The following is a 27,376-nucleotide window of genomic DNA, read 5'->3' on the forward strand; positions in this document are numbered from 1 at the left end:
TGAAAACACTTGAATATATTTTCTTAAAAAAATTGAATTTTTTTTAGTCCAAAAGATATTGGATTTCAACTTAATTTTGTCGAGAAACTTGGAAAACTTTTGGTGGAAATATCTTTGGAAATATACAAATTTTGAGAAGTATTTTTTTTACTCCCAAAAACTTGTTTTTTCTGTGTAAAATTGTAGTCGGGAAAAGCTTGGAAAAAAACGAATCAAGAATATATTTTTTTATAGGTTATTTTATTTTTTTTGGGGACTGCAAGCCCTCAAGAAATACCCCCCAAAATACCCTATAAAAAACGAAGGGACACCTTGTCTGGGGCTGTCTGAACTTTGATCTTCGGTGGAGAGTGGGGGCTGCCAGCGATTTGTAGCACAAAGCTTGGGGAGACACACCGTGTGGACACCACATGGGGCATCATGTTGATGCCAAAGCAGAGGTATTTTTTGGCCACTACCAAGATGTTAAAGGGTGAAGGGTGAAGGGTAAAGGGCGCTTTTGTTGTGCATAAAATATGTAATTCAATTTATATACTTTTCTGTTTTCTTTGTTTTTTCTCGGTTTTCAATTAGAATTTCAGATAAGTCCCGACTTTGAAGTCGAGTGTCACCACAAGTGCCACGCCCCCCCGACCCCTCGCTGACCTATGGGCAGTGACTGTTTTCCATTTCCCTGGGATTTCCCTTCGCCTTTCAGGAGCACATTAAACTTTGTTGAGGCTCCCTGGAATTAGTGCAAACAGACGCATAAATAACGAAACACCTAAGACTTTTCGTATGCCCCATGCCCCGTGCCCCGTGCCCCATGCCACCGTCTGTGCTGTGTGTCTGTGGTGCTAATATCTGCTTTGGTGGCAGCATTAAATGCAAATCTCCCTCCGCATTGATATGCTAAGCAGATGCGCGTCTCTGTCTGGGGCATTCGTTCTATGCGAAGCCACGGGGGGTTGGAGGTGGGGGTGGGGGCATGTGCCACACACACATTCGACTGATTTAGATGAGGATTTAGATCTTTAGACATTCGGTTTTCGGTTTTCCGTCTTGCGTATTGCATTTTGAGTGGGAAAACAAAAATAATCTTTGATTTTGAGGCAAAAAAAATGCCCAAAGGAAAGGGATTTACAAAGGATTTGAGGGTAGAGCAAATTAAAATCACAATACGGAAATTGTTATTCGATGGAAATCTCTATAGAGGAGGCTATACATATATTATTCCACTGAAACCGAAGATTTTTGTTCAATTTAAGGAAGATTTTTACTGCAATGAAATAAATAGTGGATAAACCATTTTCAAGTGGGTTTGGCTATAAAATCTAGAGCAGAGCAGTATCCACAATTTCCTATGAAAATTCATCCATCCATGAAATGTATCTACCAGGGACCGCGAATAATAGTTATGAGTTATTATTATAAGAAAGCTATCAAGAAAAGTGGCGAAAATAGACATGATATTTTTTACGGCAAATTTCAAAACCGACAAAACTTTGATATGCATTTTTTTTGATTTTTTTTTAAATTATTAAAATTAATTTAAATGATACAAATTACAAAAAAAAATAAGAATTTAAATAATAATAATTTTAAAAAATTTTAAATATAAAAATAATTAAAAAAAATTTCAAATCTAATAATAATAATATAAAAAAAGTTTTAAATATAATAATAATATTTAAAAAATTTCTAAAAATGTTAAATATAATAATAATAATCTTTAAATTTAAAATATAAAAATATTTTAAAAAATTAACCAAAAAAAAGTTCAACAAAATCTTATATCTTAATCTTATCCCCGGTATCTACCCTAAAGGACACTAAAAACCCCAATGAAATACTTATAAAACCCATTAGTAGATCTATTAATACAAAATATTTCGACATTTTTCCCATAAAAAGATCCACTCTCTTGGTACCTTTCGCTGCTTCCACAGTTAGCCGATCTGCCCCCGACTATAGCCCCTATCCCATGCCCGACCCTAACTCCTTCATTTCACACTCTCGTATTGCCATTTTCCATTTCGCATAGACCGTAAAAAACACGCAAGAAAACATTCCCCAAGAACCACTTTTTGCTAGCATTCCTTCATAGACATTACTCATCATCTCTGCCCCTGCCCCTCCCCTGCCCCTGGCCCTGTTCCTGGGCTGGCTTCCCATTGGAATTTCCACGGGTTTCCCATTGCCGTACCCGCTGCTACCAAAATAATGGGATTCGTGTTATAATTCTTGGATTTTGGCCAATGAATGTGTGAAAATAGACAAAACTTATGCTCTGCATTGGAATTTCTGTTTGTTTTCCTTGATTTTCCCCCACTTTGGCCACTTGTTTTTTGTGTGTCTGTGTGTGTGGGTTTATTTTTAAAACATTTTACCAAATGTGGAAAGTTCTGTGGAGGAGTTTTGCCTTGTGCCTGGCTGCTTGATTTTCCTGGCCATAGAGTCAAGTGGCGGCAGGACCAGGAAGTTTCCTCCGTCATTAGGCCAATTGAAAAGTTTTTCCCGTCTTTTTGTGTGCCTTCCCCCCATCCCCCCATCCCCCTCTCCCAATGATGACCCAAATAATGAAGAGAGCATCGGGAGAGAAGAAAAGCAGCTTTTCTGTCGCTCAATTGAGTCAAATTTTAGTGGGGAAAAACTAAGCAAGTGGCCGAGAACGGAGAGGGGGGTTTGGGGGGGTAGATATTCACACAATTTAATTAAATTATGAGGAAAAGTCGGTTGGAAGTTGACAAGAACTTAAGTTGATATCAAAAATGTTGTAGAGCAAATTAGGAATGAAGTTTCGTGGAAGACAAAGGAAATGTTTGAAGATTCGAGGCGAAAGGAATTCGATTAATATGGAAATCTCTTAGAGAAGCAAATATTTTGTGGAAATGTAGGAATTTACAAAGATATTGGAAGCTCAGGGAATGAGAGTTGAGAGGGAATTTTTTACTTGCTTTTTACTAAAAAAAAACTACTACTGCTAATGGAAATTTAGGGAAAAAAACAAAAATATAATAGTTATAAATTATAAAATAAAATATATCCATCAAATTTATAAACCTTTTAATAAATGAACTCAGAAATATGCTCTGAAAATAAAATTTTAGGTTTAAGGAAAGAAGTGTCTCGCGCGTCATGCAGTCGCGCCCTTCGGTCACTCGGAAAGTACTTGAAAAGTGAATGGGATGTTTCCTTTGGGATACGTTGTTGTTGTTGAATCATCAGAGTTTTTTCACCTTTCATCATTTTCAGATCCATTCAAATTCGATTATAATCATTGCAAGGAATGTCGCTACCCAGCTTGACGGCCTTTTAGCTACCTTCCTGGGGAGGCAACCTGTTTCTCCCTCTTTCGCCCCCCCCCCCCTAGCTCTTTTCCTGTGGCGCTTCGTCTCCTGCCACTACTATTATAGCCCCGTTTAATGTCAGGCCAAGGCAATTATTAATTCTAATAAACCGTCCTTCGAAGGTAGATGCCTCCAGCCATTCCAAGGCCCCTTCCTGCCATGCCAGACCCTTCCTGCAGCCCTTTTCCCCCTTGAAACCTCTCGCTAATGATATAATTTTTCTTCAGTTAACTAATTGAATACATTTGCTAAAAGACGAAGAAGAAGGCGTTTCCAAACGGTCGGAGGGGGGCAGGATTGGCTGTATCTGTGTGTGGGGCATAGATGGAGCTGCCACCGCTGGGAGGTGGAACATGGAAACACATGGCAGGAGACGACACACACACACACACACACACACAGACACACGCAAAATGGCAACAAAGATTGTTAATAATGGGAAACAAGCGTAGCTACTGAAGTTTCCACTCTCCACGCCACTTGAGCGCATTCGACAGGAGGGGGGAGGGGAGGAGAGGACAGGAGGATGCCCCACCATCGTGACACCATGCCTTGCCCCCCACTCCCCCTTTCTGCTGGAAGAAGTTAATTTGCAGAGACGGACGGGCACACGCAAAATAAAGGCAAGAGCACTAAAAACGGGGCAGAGTGCTGCGGCGCAGGTTGTTGGTGGGGCATGCCACACACACACACAGGCAGGAGGAGAGCAGGCGAAAACCTAAGACAGAGACGAGCACACAAAACGACATTCCCGTGGCAAATGATAGCGAGCGAGAGGGAGGGGGTGGAGAACGGTGGCAGGAGTATGCCGTTGGGTGGGGATGGGATGGGATGGGATTTTGGTGGGAGAATGAACGCATTACAAATTCCATTACTTTGAGCAGCGAACATGACCTGATTTTTATGTGTATGTATGTGCCTGTGTGTGTGTGTGTGTGTGTGTGCGCGCGAGTGTAGTGTATCTTCGTGTCCAAGTGTGGGTGAAAGATTCTGCGGGAAAGAAATTAGGCAGAAAGACAAGAAGCGGCAACAGACTGCCACAAGAAGGTTTACACTGAACAAAAATGAGCGATACAAGAAGTATAGAAGGGGGTCCATCAGTTATTATCGGAATAAAACCGATTCAATGTTTCCCCTGGGGAAGGCCGGCTCCTGGTTTTGCATTGTTTTTGCTGTGTTTGGAGAGCAGAGCCGTCGCGACGTCTCAATTTTCTCATCTTTTGATCTGCATTTCGTCTGCGAGAGCTTGCATGCCATAAAACCACCACTCCAGCGATTGCTTCGTTTCATTGATTTCTTGCTCTCTCACCCATGCGCCAGACTCGGCTGACCCAAGCTTTCGGGTCTTGCTTGCGAAAAACGAAGTTTGCTGTTGTAGCGAGCAAAAACAGATCCCGAAAACAGAGCGCCCGACTCGGCTGGCTCCGAGCTGCGCTGCCGACTCTTGCATTTTTGTTGGGAGTTTCTGTTGCTCTCTCTCGACGCTGACCGCGTCTGCATTCCTTCTCTGCTTCTGTCTATGGCTCTCTCTCTCTCTCAGTTACAGACGCGATCAATCATGTTCTAAGCTCTTTACAGTGGCAGGCTGCAGCATTGCTTTGGGAAGGGCAAGGAGAGAGAAGGGAATTCCTTGTTGAGAAAAGAAGAAGACTGTACATGGGTCTCTTTGGGAGTCATTCCGTGCAGATTTTGAGAGATCTTGTGTTTGGAAATGTTTTCTTTTAGAGGGGGGAAGAGGCTACTCTTTAGGGCTAGTGCTGCTGGCTCTAAATATACTTTATAGTTGATTTTCATTTAGTTTTTCTCTCAGTGGATTGTTGTGTGCGTGCGTGCATATTTGAGACACGTATTGGGCAGAGCTTCTCACACCACCCCCTCTTTCGCCCCTCTCCGCTGCTCTGCTGCTGCTCACGCCTTCCTGCTGTTGCTCCCCCCTGGCCCTCTATCTGCCCCTCCTTTTGGCCAGTATATCCTTCGTTTTGGCCACTTGTCGAGTCACGTAGCAAAAAGTTTTAAGCATTGGCACTTGCGACGTGCAATGGCTACCTCCTGCCCTCCCCCTCCTGTTAGACACTATCCATCGTACTCTTTCCTTTGGCTATCACTCTCTCTACCCATCGCCTCCCTCTCTCTCTCTCTCTCTCTCTGTCGCCTTTCTGCCCATCTTTGGGGCAATCGCAAGGCAATAAATTAACAAAAATGAATGGATATATGGGGTTGGGGGCATTCACTCGAGTGGCTTCCACACAACTCAATCTGCTGTCGCCCCCCCCTCCCCCGCCTCCTCTGGTATGTGTGTTGTAAGTAGAGTAGGCCTCTCAGAGGGGCGGGGGGGTGCTGGTGGCAGGGTGTGTGACAGGGTGTGTGTGTGTGTGAGCTGCAAAGTGCAGTGGGTTATTGGCGCACTTTTATGACCGGCACAAAAATAGCTTGTCGCACGATTTCTGTCGCCTTTCTCATGCCTCATTTGGTGCTGCTCTCGACCTTTGTCCCCTTCCCCCCCACCCCCTATCCCTCTCGACTGTCCCCTTTCCATAGCCAGCCATAGCCGTCTCTTATCGTTGTGCTCCTTTTTGCAGGACATTTTCACAATGAAAAGTGTCACAAGTTGGGCGGATGGCCCCCCCAGGCAGCTGCTGCCTGGGTCCACAGTGCACTTTATTCAATTAAAAAATATCGAGAGCGGGGGTACTTGAGGAGGGACAGCGGAGGCTCCTTCGACATGCAAATTGTTGTAAATGTCGGCCCAAAGGCAAATTGTCCAACCAATTATGATTGTCATGAGGCAAGACGGCTAATGGGAGGCGCAGGCGGAGAAGAATGAAGGCCTCAGTGGGCACAAGAGGCTGTGGGGGGCATACTGGGGCACGGGCGGAGGTAAAAAAGGTCTCCAAAGGTTTTGCGGATTGTGGATCGATTGTGGGAGACACACTGACACAGTTTTTCCCCTCGCAGCTTAAGGAAAATGAAAGGAAAATTGAGAAATCCAAAGGAAAAATACCTTTAAACCAAATCTTTGAATACAGATATTTTGTACTTTTCTGTCAATAGCTTTGCCCTCAGAAATCAGATTTTCCCAGATATCCCAAAATATGGATTGGTTTAACAATATTTGCAGACAGTGCCGCCTGAGGTTCACATCTTCCGCCAGCATTGATCTCAAGAGTGCGGCGGATACGTACAATACCATTCGCAGTAGAGATGCTGCCGAAGAGGAGGACTGCTGGTGGAAAGTGCCCATGTTTCTATTGATCTGTGGCTGCGTTATCATTCTCTTGTTGGCATGCAGCAACCTCTGTGAATATCTTGCGTGGCTGATGAGAAATTTCAAGGTCCCAGATCTAGTCTCCGATGTCTGCGATTTCGAAGAGTCCAACCGGTGCCGGGAACCGCCCGTAGCATCAGTGAGAGCACCTCTGAGAAAGCAAGAAAAGAAGGAGAAGTGCTGCTCTTGTTGTGGTTAAAAGAAGAAACATCAACAAATTACAAAAATTATAATTTTTTAAAATTAAAAAAAAAAGTTTATTTTAAAAAACCATTAATTAAAAAGTTTATTAACAAAAAAATTTAAAAAATAAGAAAATAAATAGAATATTAAAAATAAAATTTATATAAAATAGAATATATATCAAATAAAATATATAAAAAATAAAGTATATACAAAATAAAATATATAAAAAACAAAGTATATAACAAATGAAATTTATAAAAAATAAATAAAAAAAAATTACCAAAAAACAGCTGCTGACAAAAACAAAAATATTAAAACGAAAAATAAATGAAAAAATATTTTAAAAATAATTAAATTATAAAAAAATGAAAAATGCAATTAAAATGAAAAAAAGGCAAAATAAAAATGCATATTTTCTATAAATCAAAATGAGGTTTTTAAACAAATTTTCTCCACGAATTCAGTACAAACGAGGGGGAACGTTGTGAGTTGCTGCGGACACCGCAACTCTACGGTTATACCCGATACTAAGTCAGTATGGCTCTCCTCCGGCAGACGCCGCTAATATTTAACGACACGACAAAGAGTGCGTGCGAGAGAGACAGAAAATCAGTCTGAGCGTGACGTCGGGCGCTGCGTAGCCACTGCAAATTGATTTGTTCCTTTTGGCTATAAAAATGATCTGATCTGATCCAGATTCAGCAATCTAATAGATATGGTCATTATCTATGATTCTGCGTTTTTAGTTTTCTCAAATCTGCAATATTGTGGATGCAACAGATTTTCGTCCTTTGTGGGGGCGGATGGGGGGGGGGCGAAATTCTGAGATATACGTTTTATAGTGACATCTTAAAGGAGTGTGTGCACCAAATTTGGTTACTCTAGCCTTAATAGTCTCTGAGATTTGTGGTTGCCTCAGATTTTCGTCCTTTGCGGGGGCGGAAGGGGGTGTGGCGAAATTTGGACAGGAAACGGTCAAGGTCCGATATCACAGGAGTGTGGATACCAAATTTGGTTGCTCTGGCTTTTATAGGTTCTGAGATCCTTGAACTCATATTTTGCAATTGGCAAAACCGACCATGAAACCTGTGTGTTAGAGTGAGACAGAGCGAGAAAGAGTGAAATTGTTTTCGTGATTCTGGCTGTAATAATTATACGATCTGGTTCAGATTTTGCACTCTAGAAGATATAGTCATCTTCTACGATTCTGCGTTTTTAGTTTTCTCGTATCGTCGAAATTGTGGATGCCACAGATTTTCGCCCTTTGTGGGGGCGGAAGTGGGCGGGGCAAAGTTTTGAAATATTTTTGGAGCAGTGACATATTACAGAAGTCTGGATCCAAAACATCGTTGCTCTAGCTCTTATAGTCTTTGAGCATTAGGCGCTGAAGGGGACGGACAGACGGACAGACGGACGGACGGACAGACGGACAGACAGACAGGGCTCAATCGACTCGGCTATTGATGCTGATCAAGAATATATATACTTTATAGGGTCGGAAACGATTCCTTCTGGACGTTACACACATCCACTTTTACCACAAATCTAATATACCCCAATACTCATTTTGAGTATCGGGTATAAAAACCAGATCCCGAAGGCCTGAAAAAAATAAACCAAATAGTCATTATAATGGAACCAACAGGATGTTTATCAATGTAAATGTGCTACCTGTTCCCGTTCTACCAATCCTGATAGGAATCCACGGAAATTTGTGTCAAGGTCAACAGCTGTCAACCCTTTTCCCCCCCTTGAGAGTCTTTTTGTAACTGGAAGACAATAAAATGACTGTGGCTGCAGGTCTGTGAAGTGTATCTGCCACAGAAACTTGCATCTTTGCATCTGTAAAAGTATCTGTTTCTTTTGTTTCCTCTGTTTGTTAATTAATATTGAAAAAGCAACCCAAAAGTTTAGTCATGCAACACACGACTTGCACGTCGGGTACTTTTTGCACTGGCAGCTTGCAGCAGCGCTACTCTTGCCTCATCTAACCTTCATCTCCATTTCAGGCCCCGAGACTCTAGAGTCTAGAGTGAGAGTCTCTTCTGGTGTTTTCCGGTGCTTCCTTCGTGCATCAATTAGTGGTTTCATGTTTGCGGATGACAGGCAAAAGTTGCACTCAACAGATTTACACGTACATATATCAGAGATTGCCTCCGTGTGTGTGTGTGTGTGTTGCATGTTGCATGTTGTATGCCCTGGCACTCAAGGATTATACATTTTATGCGCCTCTCCGTCGTTCATCAACGTCTTGGCTGTGTTCTGTCTTCATCTTTGGGTTTTCTTTGCCAGCTTTTAGTTTTCGTGCTTCTTTTTCCTTGGGTTCTTTTGCCACCTGGTGTTGCAACACTGCCTGTCTGTCTGAGACACGAGTGAGTGTCAAATGAGTAATGCAAATTGCAATCCACAGAGCTCCGAAAGGAGCTGCTGCTGCCAAAGGATATCCGCCACTAAAAGGAGTCTCGTCTCGTCTCGTCTGCCGTCGAAGGGTAACCTGCCAGACATTTGCATATGTACGAGTATGTCTCTGGCTTTGATTCTGTTTCTGTTTCAATTGCAGTTCTCTTCAGTTAGTTAGTCACTCACTTTGTTGCAGGATGGCAGGCGGCAGGCAGCAGGCAGCAGGCAGGCTCGAAGCAGCGGCGTTTTGCAGCTGTCATGCATATGGAAGTAGGTCGTAAATCTCTGCCACTTTTGGGGGCTTATGCCGTGCCACGCCACGCCAGTATGTTGCAACTGCTTTTGCATATTTGATGAGTGAATGGAGGGGGGTAGCTGGGGCAGCGGGGGCAGGAGGGGCGGCTGTATCGTGTGATTAATAACTGCAAATTGCCATAATACTCCTCCGTACTCCTCCTATGATTTGTTGAGTGCCGCCGCCCTGCCTCATCGAGTCACACACACACACACACACACACACACACGGGAAAATGGCATTGCGAGAGCTCTGTGGAAAATATGAGAGGGCTGTGATTTAAGGGCGAATAATTTTCCTGATGGAAACTAGTGGCTTTTCACATGATTTTTTTCTTACTTCTTACAGGGAACCTATCCACACACTTAGAGAAAAGATTTCAACCATATTTCAATTAAAAATTCTGCCTTTAAATGCAAAACGTTGAGAAATTAAATAGATTTTGCTTTTATTAAAACAAAAATGTTTTTAAAAGTATTTTATCTATGAATTAAACTCTTTAAAATAATTAAAAAATATATATTAAATTAATAGAGAATATTTTTAATTTAAATATATAATCTAAATATTAAAATATTTAGTTTAAAGGGAAATATATTTAATCTTAATATGAAAATATTTAACTTTAATTTAAAATATGTATATTTAATCGTAATATGAAAATATTTAATTTAAATATTATTTATTTATTTATTATTTGTTTTTTAAATGTGAAATATTTTTAAAGAATTTCTTTTTACTATGTCTTTAAATGCAAAACGTTGGAAAATTAAATAGATTTTGCTTTTATTCAAACATACATTTTTTTAAAGTATTTGATTTATGAATTATACTAAAATAATTATAAAATATATATTAAATTTATAGAAATATTTTTAATTTAAATATGAAAATATTTAATATAAATGGAAAATATATTTAATCGTAATATGAAAATATTTAATTTAAATATTATGTATTTATTTATTATTATTTTTTATTATTTTTTTTAAATTATTTTTTTACAATTTTAAAGTTTTTAAAACTAAAATTTATTATTTTAGAAAATATTAAAAATTGTAAATCCATGTTCCTCCTCTTACCCATGTATATTTTAATCATCTATGATACATATTTTTTTTTTGCCGTTTTAGGTAAGTTCCGTTTCTGGTCAAAGTCAAGCCCTCCTTCAACGAGCAGCACTCCGCACCCCACTTCTGGTAAGCCTTTTCTTTCAATCCCCCATTGTCAAGGACAAACATGAAACAGAGAACATAACAGAGAACATGCCAGAGGACATGAGAGCCATACGATGGTCTTGGGCCATAACCGACAGACAGCCGCGGCGGCAGTCAACAAACCCATTAATGTGCCCCATTTATAAGCAACTCCAAAATGCCCCTCATTCTCCCTCGCTCTCCCTCTCTGGCATTGAAAAAACTTTCATTATGACATTTTATTGTCCTGGCTGCCCCGCCATTTGTGTTGCGCCTGTGCCTGTGTGCCCGTGCCTCTTCTTGTGGCAAGACAGACATTGACTGGCTCTGGCAGTGCTGATGTTTCTGCCTGCCAGAAGGAGACAATGACAATGATGATGGCAAATGCTTGACGACCGCCAGACCGAAGCCATCATCGGAGAGAGGCAGGACAGGCAGGGGGGGACAGGCAGGACAGCCTCTGTGTGTGGCAATGTCAAATGCTCAGCTTTTCGTGGGCGGCGGTGGCAGGACATCAAAAACAACTAGAAAATGGTGTTCCTGTTGTTTTTCCAGTGAGCCGCCAAAAACACCAACAACTGGAAAAGTTTTTCCGGATCCCCTCCCCGCCCTATATCCCATATCCTCCACCCCTCTCTCTCTCTCTCTCTCTGTTTTGTTTGTGTTTGTGTCTCTCTGGTTTCTGGTTTCTCTGTTCTTTTTTGATGGCCTGACAATGGCGTTGATAATTATTATTAGTTTTATTTTATAGAACTTTCACAGTAGTTCGGGGAGTCGTCCATGTCTAATGCGACCTTTGAGAGAGATGGACAGACAGAGAGAGAGACAGAGAGAGGCCGGCCAAGGTACCTATGCTAATGGAAGAGACACACTACAATGTTTTTTGTGTGTTTTGTGCAATTTGTTTTTTATTTATTGTAGAACTTTGTCATTTCTCTTTGTTGGAGATTGACAAATGATTTTTGTTTTTTTTTTGTTTGTTTGCTGATTTTCGCTAATTAGATGAACATTTTGCACTCAAATGTTAAGTGAAAAGTTTTGAGAGGCAAAAAGAAAAGACAGAAAACGAAGGAGGAGAAATGTTTGGCAGAGAGACAGAAATAACAAAAAAAGAAGACTGCAAATTGTACAAATTTTAACCGAAAAAAAGGAAAAATCTGAAGAACGAAAAGGGAAGGAAAGGGGAGTGAAATGTTCTCCTTGACTCTCTTGAGATCAGGCTTTCTCCGGCTTTCAATTTCGCAAAAACTTTGCGATTTTACTTTTGAAAACGGGAAAATTGGTGCTCCCGCTTTCGTCTTGCGAAAGGAACAAAAATAAAAGTCATATTGAGGCACTAACATTTAAATGACGCCATTAGCAGGACTCTGCAGCTTGTGGCTGCTTTATAAGGAATACTTTTTGGTAAACCAACCTCAAATTTTGTTTTGAAATGCAGCAAAACTTTGCCCGATTTTGCCTGAGAAAACGTGTGAAAACGGGAGACCCTCAAAACGAAAATGGAAGGTTTTTGGGCGGAAAACTGAGTGCCTGTTCTGCCTGATTATTCATTAAGAACTCGAATGGCTTTCAATGTTCTTGGGTTTCCTTGGTGAACTTTTTGCCATTGTATGCCATATAGTGGCATAGGTTTTCCCCCTTAAGCGATTTCCTTCCCCCCCCCCCACACTCTCCCCACCCACCTGTGTTAATCGTTAACAATTCTAGAAGTTTTTCTTAAGCTTTTGCCAAGTTGTTTTCACAAAGCAAATTCAATGATCCCACAAAAAAAAAAAAACCAACAAATCTTCGCGGAGAAAGCAAGCTTTTCCGTAGCGACTTTCAACTTTGGCTTTTGAACCGTGTGGAAAGGAACTTTGCTTGTTATTCGAGGGAAAATGTAAGGAAAATTTATAAGAAAAAAAAAAACACAAAGTTTGTGCAAAAACCAAACGGGGAGAGTCTCTCTCTCTCTCTCGGTGAAAACTTCTCTATTTTCCCCTCTTTATTTCAATGTGAAAACTTCTCTATCTTTTAGGTGTGTGCGTGTGTGTGTGTGCATGTGTGTGTGTGTGTTTTCTTCTTAATTAAATAAAATGCAATTTAAAACCGTTGATTGTGCAATGCCCCACTCGAAAACGAAAATCCCCCTAACAACCTGAAAAACAACACCCATGGAACGAGCCATGGCAATGGCAGGGCAGCCATAAGGATGCAAGAAGCAGGGTAAGGGGCAGGGACAGAGGCAGGGACAGAGGCAGGGACAGGGACAGGGGCAGGAGCAGGGCCTGGGACAGGGACTGGTGTAGGAAGTGGTTTGGTATTTCCCTTTTGGAAACTCTCGAGCCGCTCTGCTCCGCTCACACATGAGCTGATTATGTGGCATGCCACACCGCCTACTTGCTACTCCTATTGCTGCAAGGCCCCCCACCTAACGCCCATTGAAAGACGCTCCTTCTCCGCCCCTGGATGCCCTGTAATCCCCCTGTAGTCACCCTCAATGCCCATTACTCTCTGCTTACACCCATTATTCCCCCCCTCCCCCCTGCTTCTCCCCCTCCCCCTCTTTCTAGCGAATGTCTTAAGCAACTTGCGCGGTCGTTTAACTTTTGCGACGGCGATTAAATTTCCAAGTTCTTGGACTCAGACTCAGACTTGGAGACGGGGAAGGCCTCCGCCTCCGCCTTCGCCTTCTTTCCTCTCTCTCTCTCGCTCATTCTTATCATGTGTTTACTACACTGTGAAAGAGGACGAACAAGTGTGGAAGAGGAGAACAGAAGTGGCATGTAAGTGGTGGCAGAAAGAGAGAGCGAGAGAGAGCGAAAGAGAGAGAAGAATCTTGATGAGGAATGAAACGAATAAAGAGCCCAAAAGAATGAATCAAGAAGAATGGCACATAAGCGCATTAATTGAATTGTAATTGCAGCCAGAGCTCTTTCTTCTCCCTCTCCCTCTCTCTCTCCCTATCTCTGTCTCTTTTACTCCTACCCGTGCTATAGCCATCTCTTTCTTCTCTTCTGTGAAGTGTTTGTCGCCGATTTGGAATTGAAATCAAGGCGGAATGAGAGTCGTCCTGCCACTCCAACTGGTTTACCCACACACACACACACACACACACACACACACACACACACACGTCATAGATACAGACACAGACACAGACACAGCTGCGTACCGCCTGAATTGGTACCCCTTAAGCCACCTTTTTCCTGCCAGAGGAACCCCCCCTGTTGGCCCCTTTCCTGTCAGTCTCTAAATTTATCCTCCGACTCCGACTGTGACTCCATCTCCATGGAAAATGGTGAGTTTTCCAAGCTGTGTGGCACCAGTGCGGTGCATGCCAGGCATTTGGCCAATGCAGTTGCTGATTTGTGATTTACAGGGTATACCATTTAAGGCGCGCCATGATGATTCTCTTGAAAAGTGCTAGAAAAATCAAATTTATTTCAAAATTTTCACAGTAGACACTTTTTGTGGATGAACCCAGAAAAGCCATTTTTTCTTTTTACTTAAAAAGAAGTTATATAAAATTATATATAAAAATATCTTTCATTGGTTCGGCTCTAAAATTCTTCATGTTTCACCATTTTCATGGGTCCTTAATGGGTTAACGGTTATATTCAATTTCTTGGCCACTAAAAATTAAGTAAAAAATAAGTATTATTGGAATATCTTTGATGGGTTCGGCTCTAAAACTCTTTAACTATCATGGGCTCTTAAGGGCTAAGGCGGATTAAGGGTTAAATTCAATTTCTTGGCTACTAAAAAATAAAAAAAATATAAAGTCCTTAGATGAATTTTTTGTTGCCAATTTTACAGAAAATATATTTTTTTTAAGTCTTAAGCTAAAAAACATTTAAAAAATTAAGAAAAATATATAAATTCTTTAGATTATTTTATGCCAATTTTACAGAAAATAAATTTAAATTTAATAAATAAATTCTTAAGCTAAGAGAAAACAATTTTTTTGAAAAAATAACCGTAAAAAAACTCAGTCTTTATGGGATTTTTCCAAACCATTATAAAAGTAGTTTTAATAATTACAGTATGCTTTCGTATATTGTTATTTGTGTTAATTGTTATTCTTATTAATTAGGTAAAAAAAAATACAAATAATAAATGAAAAATATAATTCTAGTGGTTTCCCTAGTTTTTTTTTTATTATTTTTTTTTTGTTGTAGGTTTATCTTTAATAATACATATTGTTGTTTGCTATTACTTTTGGAGCTTGATGATTAAAAAAAAAAATGTAAAAAAAAAACGTGTTATAAGGTCGAATAATTTGGAGATCCTCCTCCTTATTTTATCTATTCAGGTTTCTGGGGTAGAGGTCCTCTTAGATCATCCTGTTGGGCAGGTCGATTGGGTGTATTACGGCCAGCCTACTGGTTTCCCCAGTGAAATGCAATATTCTTAATGATAAAATACTTAAATAAAAAATCGATTTTATAGGGAAAAAAGAATGCAGGGAATGCACCCGTCTTTGAGTGAATGAAAAGCTCTTTCCTTGCCAAAAGAAATCTGCCACAAATCCCTGGGATTTCCCCTTGCCGTTCCCCCTTGCCTTTTCCATTCATTTAACAGGGTATCCCCAGGGTCTACATAAATCGAGTCTTTCCATTGGTGGGCAATCGGTGGCATTCCACAGCACTTGTTTTCTGTTCTGTTCTGTTCTGTTCTGCTGTTGTTCTCGCTCTTGTTGTGCCTCCCCTCGCCCCCTCTCTGTAGCCCTCTCTCGGTTGTTCTTTGGTTTGTTGTTTCTGTGTGTGTTTGTGTGTGGCATGCAACATTGGCTGTTTGGGTTGATGTGCCCACTGGCAGTCCAGCAGTCCATTCCCCCTCCCCTCCCCCCCGCCCCTGCCCATGCCCATGCCCCCCCTGGTCTGCAGTAACTGGCTTAAAGGACGCTGAAGGTGAACAACAAATGCAATGGAAACTGGTTTTCCGTCACTCTCTGCCCCTGCCTCTCCGCGTGGCAACAACATTGTTGCAGTTACATTCACTGATTAGAACGTGGCAGGTTAAGCAATACCCCTGTGGCAAGGAACAACGCCCCCTCTCTCACCCTCCCCCCCCCGGTGTCCCTCCTCCGGCTGTCTCCTGCTTCCGCCTGTGGGACAGATTACATAAATTCACGTCACTCATACGCCACGTGGGCTCTGCTCTGCTCTGCTCTGCTCTCGGATCTCTGTTTGTGGTTTCAGCTCTTCAGGGCTCTGTTCGCAGTTTTCTGCTGCTCATTGGAGTGTGGCATCAGAGGCATAAAGTGTTGCTGCCCTGCCACTGCCACTGCCACTGCCCTGTGGCATGTGTCACGTTGCAATTGTTTTTTGCCGTTTTGGTTTTTTGCTTGCTTTTTAGATGAATATTTCTCTGTTTCAATGGGGAACTATGACTTTGAGTGGGATATCGGCGTGGATATAGATATAAAGCTTTTTTTGGGGATGTTTTCCTGTCAAAATTCGCCGATTTTTAGAGAGATCTTTCTCAAAACTTATCACAGATCAATGTTTTTGATCTGACCGGATCGGTGGACTATATCTTCTAGTTTTTGGGGGAAAAATCAATCGTAAACGAAATTTTTGTGAAATAAATTCTCTTACATTCCATTTCTCCAGGGTATCAGTGGCTTCGACTAAACCACAAATATTTTGTGCACTTTTCTTCACGCTTTTCCTCGGCCTCCCCCCTCGTCCACCGCTTTCCTCGTCCTCCCCCCTCGTCCACCGCTTTCCTCGTCCTCCCCCCTCGTCCCCCTCTGGGGTTCAATCAATTTATGACCTGCAATGCGCGCGCTCGATGCTGCCACCATTTGGCACATTACTCACGTGCTTTTATTGGCCATGCCACGCCCAGCCCTGGCCAGCCCTGCCCTGCCCTGCCCCAACATTTAAGCCATTTAACCCTTTTGTGGCGCTGGAACACTTTTTAATTTGCTTGCAGCAAGGCATGTGGCATCTGCCTTTATTTGGTTGAGTCCTGACTTCTGCCCGAAGGAATCTATGCTCGAAATCTAATCAAATTCGAAGTCTTTAAGTCTCAAGGAATTGGCATTCATTGATGTTTGTGTCGTCTTCGATGTTTATGCACAAAAACACAACTTAATTAAAACGGAAATCAACCAGCAATTGCCTTCCCTTCCACTCCCCTACCCTACCCTGGGCCCCCCCTGTGATGCCTGGCATATCAATAATTCAATCAAAATCAAAACTTCTATGCATCATTATGCCATGCTGCCTCCCTCCGCGACTTCCCCCCGATTGAAGCCATAATTTGTGCATGTATTTTGGCTCGAGATATCCATTCCATTAATCAAAACGACAGGCAATTCCAAGAAAACTTGCGATAGAAGAACGAGAGGATGTTTGTGGTTTTAATGTGCAACGAATTCCAATTAAAAGTGAACTCCAGAGCAGAGAATGAGAGAAGGAGGGGGAGGGGGAGGGAGAGGAGAATTTGTTGCATCAATTTCTCTGAAGAAGTAGATAATTTTTGCAGGCTGGAAGGCAGCCGCCAACCCTCTACCAAAGTAGTCGCTTTTGTTTGTCTTAAGCAACAACATTTTTTGGCCACAAAAAGTTGCAGCTTCAATCGGAAAATAAACTAAAATGCCAGGGAAATATTTGAAGAGCGAAAAGGACCTGAAAGCAGGACAGTGAGGCGGTCAAAGGGGGGGCACCGGAAAAGGAAGTTCATTTTCTTGGCATCCTGGCGGCAGTCGTAGGCGGATTCCGACGCCCCTTCGGCTGGGGGGGGCTCTTTTGTCTAATTATGCAAATTTTGATGGCCCCAAAACTTTACACTAGACCACTGTCTTACACTGCACAACACACAAACACAAAAGCAAAAGCAAAGTTTCTTTGCAAATTTGATTTTTGCTGGCAATTAAAATATATGGAAAATGGAAAATTCAATGAAAATGCAGTTTAAAGTTGTGGAAATTATGTTTGCTTGTCTAAGAAAATTATGGAAAATGTCTAAGAAAATGCGAGAATATTTTCTTGTTTTTCTTTTTGGTTTTCTTTTGTACTAAATTTAGTTGGCAATTAAAGTACTTGAGACAGGTATTAAAAGGCTTCCATTTGCACTCGATTTTGCTTTCATTTTGGTGAAGGGTTCTGCTGGCATTTCCCCCCCCAGTTTCCATGGAAATTATGCGATTGCTGGCTGGGGGAAAACTATTTGTCGGCTTGTGGATTTTCCTATCGGATTTTGTGGCTGTTGCAGGCAATTAAAACACTTGAGACATTTTCCACACTCTCCATTGGAAGGAGGGGGGCGGGGAGGGGAGTTGAATGGCAAATGATTTCCGTTTTGTGCTTTTTATTCAAATTTGAAATTTGAATTTGAGTTCAATGCAAAAGCACACACACCGAAAAGCAGATAGACATGTGTGTATCCCCTGCAACATATCCCCCCCCACCCCTTTGTGCTGCCCCACATGTGGCCTCCATTAAATGCTTGTGCGTGCTGTTTGTTTGCTTTAATTTTGTTTGGCTTTTGCTTTGGCTACCCTGTAATTTGTGATGTTTCCAAAGGGTATGAAGGGTCCAAACAGAGGGGGGGGATTGTCTCTGGCTGGCTAGAGAGTAAGAAGACGATGAGAAAGTGTCTCTTTTGCTGTGAAAATGTGGCTAGTCTTTGTCCTTAGCACCAATCAGCACTTTCGGATGAGCGGAATATTCAATATTTGGCTCTAGATCAAAGGAAACTTTATTTTTTTATGAGATGTTTGAATACCGATTAAAAAAAAATACTGGTTAGTGGTAGGAAGGTGAAAAAATACCGCATAAAATACCAAGATCTAAAAAATACATATATATATTTCTTCCCATGGTAAAAGGGTATCCCCTGGTCGTTGTTTCTCACAAATTGTTTTGTTTTCGTTGTTTTTTTTTTTCGGCATGGCTGTAAATTGGTTCTCACTCTCACTCACACACTCGGCGAGAGCGGGCAACGATGAGGGGGGCGGGGGGGCAGCGCAAAGGTGGAGAAGAGCAGTACCAAAGGGAGGAGGATGGGAGGGCATGGGGGGGTGTGGTGGAGTGGGGTGTAGACGTAGTTGATGACTCAAAATGTTTATAGACCTTTTTAGTGGAGAAACGAACGAAACGCGCGAACGTTTTGCATTTTATGCGATTTTTTTTCATCTGCTTTTGTTTTTGTGTGTTTTTTTTTGCTTTTGCAATAAAAGTGCAGCCAGCAGCAGTAGAAGCGTTGCAGGGGGCGGGGGGGAGTGGGGGGAATGACAAAGAATTGAATGAAAGTGAGACCGGAAGTGTGTGCTTCTCTCATTGTCGATTGTTTCCAGAGAGTGGGGGGGGGGGGGGGGGGGACCGGCGACCCAATGGTTCACGGTCGATTGGTTCATTTGAGGGAAATACCGCCTGGAGAATCGCCGGAGAGCTCCTCTGCCAAAAGGGGGAAATCGAATGCACATTCCGAATGTTTATGGCTTTATAAAAAAAGAGAAGGACGGCCCGGTTTGGGGGGCGGGAAGTTCTTTAATTATTGTTTAGACGAGAAGCTTTATGTTCTGGATACGGCCTGCAGTTAATGGGGAGACTAGATGGAGATTGTTTATGGATCGCCAGAGAGCAGGGAGAGTATATAAAGAAATATTTTCCATAATTTGGGGACCTGCAAAACCGTACAGTGCCGGCCCATCATTCAATTGTAAACCCGCCTCAAAGCCACTCGAAAATATTCCCTTTAATTGGCTTATATTTTGGTTTTGCACTTTAATCCCATTTACATATCATGCCACACAGAATAATTCTACAACTGTCGGTGTAGGAAATTGTACATTTCCTGCCGCATTCGTACCCCGCCCACCTTTGATGGGGTTCCCCCCTCTAACCATTCGTTAACCCCTCTGAAAGTAGAAGCATTTTCCCACATTTTCCCCAGGAAAAGTGAACCATTTTGGATGCTCTGACTAAACCACAAAAACAAACATCATTTAGCATATATTTATTATTTGTCTGACATGAAACATGAATTATTACGATACTGTGGTCCACAGCAGAGAGGGAGACAGGCAGGGGGCGGGGCAGGCAGGGTCTTGTGGCCTGTGACCCTTAATCCATCTCATTAGGAAAAACACAGCAGAGTCACAGATACGGATACGGCAGAGATGCGAGTGGAAAGTGTGCAATGTCCCAATTTCCGACTCCCCCAAAAAATCCTGTGAATAAGTTGTGTAATAAAATGTTTCAAGGGGTTTAAGGGGAGAAGGGAAAATGCACTTCCACACATTTCAGCACTCCCTCTCTCTCCCCCTCTCTCTCTCTCTGTCTCTGTCTCTTTCTGTGGCCCAATTTCTCAGTTATTTTCGTAGTTATTTAACTTTATTGATTTTATGGGAAGCCACCTCCACCACATCCTCCTCCTTCCGCAGGAAGCCAAGAGGATCAGAGTGGCTCTGTTTCGAAATGTTTTCATTAGCCAAACTTTGATTACATTCTAAGCTTCACTTCACCCCACCCCCCACACCCACCCCCCACCCCATATCTCTTACATAAGTTCCACTTGCCATCGGATACACTTTTTTTTGGGGGGTTTTTTTCCTGGCAACATTTATTATTTAAATGATTTTATGTGTGCCTGCCTCTCCACATGTGGGGCACAGCTTTCTGGTCTGCTTTTCGGAATGGATGGTTAGTCAGTTCGAAAGTCAATTAAGTCCTGGGACACGCCCCACACACGCCCCCCACACGTGCCCCACACACCCTCAATATTGGGTTTTTGGACTTGAAGATGGTTTTGTGGCAAGAGTGTGTATCTGCATCTCTGCAATGCCTAATCCTTTTCGAAATTCAAATAAAGTTTTACCTGATTTTGGGGGAGGGGGAAAAAATCGGGCAAATGCTGCCAAAAGATGCTCCGAAAAGAGTCCGAAAAAAAGGGGGGAGACCAAGTTGCCATGGCACGTCGCTTTCCATTAAATTTCCACACAAGACGCCAGCAAAAGTAAGAAGTAAAATGTCAAGTAAAAGAACAAGAACCGAAAAAACAATAAGTTTCACATGAGATTTGGCATTTTCGTTGACTTTTGTTGCGTGGCGGGGGGGGGGGGGAGAGATGCACCGAGAGAAAACAAAGATTTCAAGAGGATTCAAGCTCGGAATAAATTCCCTGCTTTCTGTCAGTGTAGAGAGAAACTTGGGCTTTTCCCTTCCCCCCCCCCCCCCCCCCCCCCCCCCCCCCTCCCAAGGACCCACACAACACAATAAAAAGCGATACAAAACTGTAAGCTGTGGCAGCTTTTGGCATCGGCAATGGGCTCGCATGGCGTATGCGTAACTTCTGAGGAGACACACACACGCGCGCTCCGGCCACCCTCTTACCTGCCTCACGTGCCACTGCCACATTGAAGATAAAAAGCAAAAGTTAAAACCATTTCACACGCAATTTTTAGCCTACGACGACGACGACGACTGTTGCTTCCATGGGGATCCAGGGGAGATCACCCGAGGGAAAAGACTAGCCAGGAGCAGTGGGGCGCAGAGGCGGAGGGGCGGGCGAGAAGTGCGTGTCTCGACAGCCTAAACAAATGCAACACTTTTGGGGCACGACAAACAAGTGGATCCCAACACGTGAACACCGAGGGGGAGGGCAGTGCCATGACTACAAAATTTATACCATTTTCCAGCGGCACAGAAAACTTTGTCCAGGTGCGGTCTCTGCGGTGCGGGGGTTGCGGTTGCGGCCCGCCACAGGGCCGCAGGGCGACCGAAATGCAAGTTAGCTGAGAGTCAGAGCAACGGTAATTGAAAGAGCAACACACGAATAGAGAGAGACAGAGAGAGAGAGAGAGTCGGCAAAGTGGAAATGATTGATATTTTTTGTGGCTTGAAAGATAGCCGCCTGATAAGGGTTAGGAAGGGTCCTGCACGGACCTAAAGGGTCTGACAAGTTTACTTTTCGGCTTTTCATGCGTAAAGGTTCCGATTTCCTAATGGAAACTGCCTTTAAATTGGGTAATATTCTAGTTTTATTAGATTTTGATGAATATTTGATGGAAATAATCATCGAATGAATTGATTTCTAGGGAAAAGTGCATTCTTGGTTCTGTCTTTAGAAGGAACCATATGATTATTGCTTTAAAGTGTAGGAAATTTAGTGGAAAACATCATTGTATATCACATCTTATAAACTGTGGATGCCGCAAGGGTTTCGCTATTGAGATCTAATAAAATCATTGAGGAATATCTCTCTACTCTGCCTTTGGCCTTTGAGGAACTCGAGCTCCTTTATTGTCCTGCTGTTAAGCTTTCCAAAAGGCTAAATATCGCTCTTCATTAGCCATTCCCCATTTTATGACCCTTTGATGAGTCCACTTAGTCCAATCCGCAGAGAAAAAGAACAAAAAATGTTGGGGTTTATTTGGGTTTTATTCAGGCTTTCCGGAGGTACGGGGTGGTAGGGGGTGTGAAGTTTATCTCATTTGAAAGGTATTAAACAGTTGTTACCTCTTTCTTCTCTCTTCTTTTTTTTTATGGGCCACAAAGTTGTGCGGGACTCTGAGGCGGCAATCCCCTAATCAAATTTCGGTTCGGTTCGGTTCGGTTCGGCGGGGTATTTCTGGGCTCCTGATACGCGTTCCACCTGCCGCAATGGGGAATTGGTGAATGGTGGGGGGGAGAGGGGTGCTGTCGCTGCCGCTGCCGCTGCTGTTGTTTATTCCCAGGCTTTTAATAACTGAACAAGCCGCTCATTAATTATTTAAAATATAGCAACAAAATGAGTGTGCGATGCTCCCATGTGCGCCTCTCTTTTTGGGCTCCACACGGCCACATAACATTGCTTCCCCCTCCCCCTCCCCCCCTCATTGCTGGTGCTCCACTCTTCGTTGCCCGCCTTCCTGTGGTGAGTTTCCATGCCTCGAAGAGTGAACGCTGAACGCTGCCAAGAGCGCTCTCTTACGCTCTCTTACGCTCTCTTCAGTTTTGGCTTTGGCTTGGCAGGGCAGGGTATATTCGGCGGAAGGTGAGTCGTGTGTCGGCTTCCTGCGAATGCCCCCACCTTGTGGCAATACACCTTTCGTGTGGGCCACATTCCTTCGTTTGATTCCCGTTTGGTTCTCTCTCTCTCTCTTTGTCTTGCTCTCTTTGCTTCCCTCTTGTGGATTCCTTTGCATACCCAGTAGCTCCTTCCCACCTCCCACTATTGTCCTCCGTGCCCCCACTGTTTGGCCGATGATTCATGCATTTTTTTTCGGACTGCTGCATAAAACAATGGATTTTTTGTATTGTTGTTTAAATAATTTATTTGTGCCAGCACTTCCTTATAGGCCTCTCTTGCACTCCCCCTCACCATTGTAAAACCAGCTGCGTCAGCATTCTCTTTTCCTCGCTTTATGCCACCCTCTCTCTTTTCTTCCACACTTCTTTTGTTTTCATTTTTTATATTTGTTTACTTTTTGTTTTGCTGCAACCGTCGCTGTCTCTGCTCTGCTCTGCTCCGTTGCCGCTGCTGCCGCGGCCGCCGTTGTTTGTGACGTAAGTCCAGGGCAAAGCTCGTCTTTCAGCTGTTCAAACTTTTTGCCGGCTGCGCTTTTTTTTGTGCCTTTGCTTTTGGCTTTTGAATGAAATATTTGTAGTAGAAAAGAGGCAGAGAAGTTCACCACAGCAGCGGCACCGGCAGCGGCAGAGCAGTGGTGGGTGGTTGAGGCAGAGAACAGCTGCAGGCGGTCGGTCGGTGTCTCTGTCTCTGCTGGCTTCTCTGTCGCTGCCACTGCATTTGCTGCCTGTTTGCTGTTGCTGCTTTTCCGCTGCTGTTCCTCTGCTGCTGCTTTTAGTTCATAAAATCCGTTCGCCGTGTCTGACGCGACTTCGTATCGCCTCTCGTTCGCGTTCCACATACTCTCACTCTTTCTCTCTCTCCCTCTCTCGCTCTCTCTCTCTGTCTCTCTACATCGCTTTATCTTCGCGTGTGCTGACCAGTGGCTCTGCAACTATAGCCAGAGCTTAGTGAATGCTTAACATCCAGCACCCAGAGCCTCGTGACTCTACAACTGCACAAAAATCTCGTGTACGTCATACGGTACAGTACGTTGTCGTTTCGTTTGTTACGTGAGAAGAGCTTCCGCTGCGCTGCGCTGCTCTCCGCTCCCCTCCCGCGGTAGGGGCCTCACTTGATTTTGATTTTGTTTTTTTGTCGCAGCCTCATAAATCTGCACCGAAATAGCAACACAGAAGCCAGAGCCCCCCCTTAACAACTATAAGTGAATAAATATAATAAATATATTTAATAATTTCGTGCACGGTAACTGCACACGTTATTTATTTATTTACCTCGTGCGTGTGTTTGTTTGTGTTTGCTTTTGTATTTGTTGTTTAAGCAGCTGGTGGTTACGGTACCCGGGTACCGACACCGCACCGTACCCTTTCTTAGTGCAAAACGATCCCGAGATTCGCTCTAGAACCTCCGCCTCTCCTCTCCCAGCTCTTTGGCAGCACTCTGTTCGTTTCCTCTCCCGCTTGCACCCAAGCCTTTCTTCGTTTCTTCGCTTCTAAGCTGAGCTTTCGGGTTTCGGGTTGAAGTGCGTTCATCGGCAGCAGAGCAGCCGAAACACACACACAAAATCCGAAGGTTAAGAGAGGCTTTTAATGCTCTTCTGCTTCTTCCATTTCATCCACTTCTCTGTTGTTGCTATCTATTTTTTTTTGATTTGGCAAGTTGGATCTTTGCTTCCCGTGCGGGCTTGAGGGAGTGGAAAGAGAAGGCGGATATCTGCTTGAATAAATATACATGTGTGCGTGTGTGTATGAATATCATAATTTATTTGGGTTCAAGGCGGTGCGGGTGCGGAACTTTTGAAGTGCAAACAGAAGAGTGGAGAACGGGCAGGGGAGGGGTGGGGAGGAAGAGCGACTGCTAAACATGATAATGATCGCGATAATGATATGATCTTGAGGGGGATTATATGAACAAATAAAGGAATAAAGAAGTTGGCAAAGAGAGCAAATAACAAATAGAAATAGAGAATGAGAGTGAGCAAAAAAGGTATTTTGCTGTAAAGAGAATATTATTGGATACAAAATAAAGTAAAATCTGCATATCCTCTAGTTTTCCCTTCCTGTTCCCCCCCTTTTTTTGTTGTTGCCATCTCCAAGTAACTACCGTTGTGTGCCATTTGCATCAGCTGACTCTAACGGTTATTTTGTGCATGCATTTGCATGTCTCAGCGAGAAACGTCGTCTGTGACGCAAATGGTCTTCAATTACAGTGGCTCTGCAACTGTCGACCCCTCGAGCTGGATGCCTGAGAGCGCCCACCATTTGATCTCCACAGAGAGCAGATGCGGCTGCCACCCTCCCCAACTCCACCTACCACCCCCTGCGACACGACCTGCTCACCGACGAATCATGTAATCAGTTTTATTCCATAACAAACTGTAACTGTAACGGAATACAGTGTAAGATGGAATCAGCAGAAGCCCACCCCCTCCCCCATACACTCCACGATAGCATCCCTCATTTCTAAGGGCCTCTGCCTCTGCCGCTGCCTGTGCTCTGCTCTCTGGGTGAGAGAGTGGAACTTGTGCTCTTACGTTCCACAGACCATTGCCGGCTTGCAAGCTCTCTCTCTCTCTCTGTCTCTCTCACATTTGCCACCCCCCCAAACCATTGGGTGGTGGCTGTCGGTCGCCCTTGCGCTACTTTCATGTGGGCTGTCGGCTGTGGGCTGTGGGCTGTGGGCCGTGGGCCGTGTGGGCTTTAGGCAGGCGCTGCTTCTTCTTCGTTTATCGTAACGTAAAAACGACGTCGCTGCGTGGCTGTCTCTGCCCGTAGTCGGTGCCGTGCTGCTCGTAGTCGCCGTCTCCGTCGCAGTCGACGTCCTTGTGTCCCGTATCTCGTTTGACCTCATTTCGTGTGCGAATCTCCAAGCGGCAGGTTGTGCGTCGTCCCCGGCAAATCTCTCTGTTGTCGTAGTGAAATATAACTCTTAATATTTCCAACAAAGTGACTGAATAAATATTTATTTATTTAATACAATTTATTTTTTGTTTTTCGCAATTCTCATTAATTTCTGAAAGAAGAACTGTGAAACACAAACCCTAAAAAAAGTGCCAAAGATTATAAACAGCCACCACCCCAACCATCCTACGGTTATGTCGGAAACGACAATAACAACCCCTCCGATACTCAGAAATACGTAGGAATCAAATGATAGAGCTCTGAATGCTCTCAAAAGAGATTTTTTTTGTTGAATTTTTTAATGTGGCACCGGATTTGTGGTGACTGTGAAACTATGAAAACTATCATTTAGATACTAGAATTTGTGAAGTTTCTTGGAATTATCTTCAGAAATAATACTAAATGTTCCATAGGAATTCTTTTGCTATTGTTTCTTCTCAATCAAATTGTTGAATAGAGTGTGTAGATTGTGATCCGATCTATTGTAGCCTTGACTTCTGATGTTTTTTCCTGAAATATCTTCAAAAATACTCCACTTTAAGGAGTTGAGACTTGTCTTTCGAGCCCTTTTTCTTAGAGAACTAAAAAAAGAACAGAACTTTAATTCAATTAACAAATAACATATCTTTTCTTTTGTGAATTTTCTTCGAAAACAACACTATTTTTTTTTTAAGAAAACTTTAGAATATGGAAATAGGGAACAGGCTTAGAAATCTTAGAAAATATAAAGTTTTTTGCCCAAAAAGTTTAATTTGAAGTGATTTCATTGAATTATCTTAAAAATGTAATAATTTTAGCAATTGAATGATAGGACTTTGTTTGAATATCTGCAAAAATCATAGACTTGTTCCCCTAGGAACAGAAGAATTCGTTTGTTGAATCTAGACTCCGAAAGACCTTCCCTTTTCCGGCACTACAGACCGCTGGCCAAAACCGAAAGCACCCTCTTCTGCAGGAAGTGTAGCAAAAGAACCCGTAAAATTCTTTCAAGCGGCAAAAGTTTTTTTTTTTTTTTTGTTCTTTTTTTGTTTTGGGGTCTGCGGCGTTTGTCGTTTTTCGGGATTGGGGGGGTTGTGGCTGTGGCTGTGGTCTTTGGTGGCTGTTGTCTGTGGTCCAAACGATTTATTGTTGTTTTGTCTGCAGATAATATTTGACCCCATTTACGGAGATATAACGAGGGACATAACACCCCAAGCAGAACAATAATATATATCATGAGGAGTTCATATATATCCATTTCCAGCGAAAAGAAAGAGCCTTAGAAAAAAAGAGGAAAAAGAGCAGACCAAAGTGAACAAAACAACAAAAAAAACCCAAAAAAAGTGTAAAATGTGTGCCATAAATGAAAGTTTCAATCCAAATAAATAATTCAATTTCATTAAACAATCAACCAATTAATTAAACAAAAGAAGAAGAAGGAAAAACACACACACAAATCCGTGTGGAAAATCGTATTTTCTTCGGTCTCTCTCTCTCTCGCTCTCTCTCTCTCTCTGACACGAAGCAGCACAGAAAACGGCCTCAAGAATGGCTGAATTAATCAATCAACAGCCCACTAAAATTAACAACAATAATTTTGGTGCCGGTGCGTATTCCCTTACCCCCTTTCACCCCCTATAAGTATTTTCTGATGAAATTCCTTGATATATAAACAAAAATCCCATGCTCACATTTTGATTTTATTTTAATTGATTTTTTTTCTTAGCATTTTTTTTAACGGGGTATTTATTTTTAGTTAAACGGAATTTTTAGTGCCATTAAAAGTTCATTTGTTTATTGTGTTCTTCCTGCATTAAATTTAA

The 27,376-nt window shown here is 42.7% G+C and overlaps 1 protein-coding gene across 1 annotated transcript in view; it reads left to right on the plus strand.

Moving 5' to 3' along the window:
- The window catches only part of LOC6603838 (midnolin homolog), a gene marked incomplete at its 3' end in the record, with an annotated part of 85,187 nt that overhangs the window by 16,855 nt on the left and 40,956 nt on the right, over positions 1 to 27,376 (plus strand). The window contains exon 2 of the mRNA XM_026994118.1: positions 10,609 to 10,674. Within this exon, the coding sequence (XP_026849919.1) occupies positions 10,609 to 10,674 (66 nt within the window). The remainder of the gene's footprint in view (positions 1 to 10,608; positions 10,675 to 27,376) is intronic.

The sequence above is a fragment of the Drosophila persimilis genome, unplaced genomic scaffold (assembly GCF_003286085.1).
Source record: "Drosophila persimilis strain 14011-0111.01,24,50 unplaced genomic scaffold, DperRS2 tig00001261-arrow-arrow-pilon, whole genome shotgun sequence".
Lineage (NCBI taxonomy): Eukaryota > Metazoa > Arthropoda > Insecta > Diptera > Drosophilidae > Drosophila > Drosophila persimilis.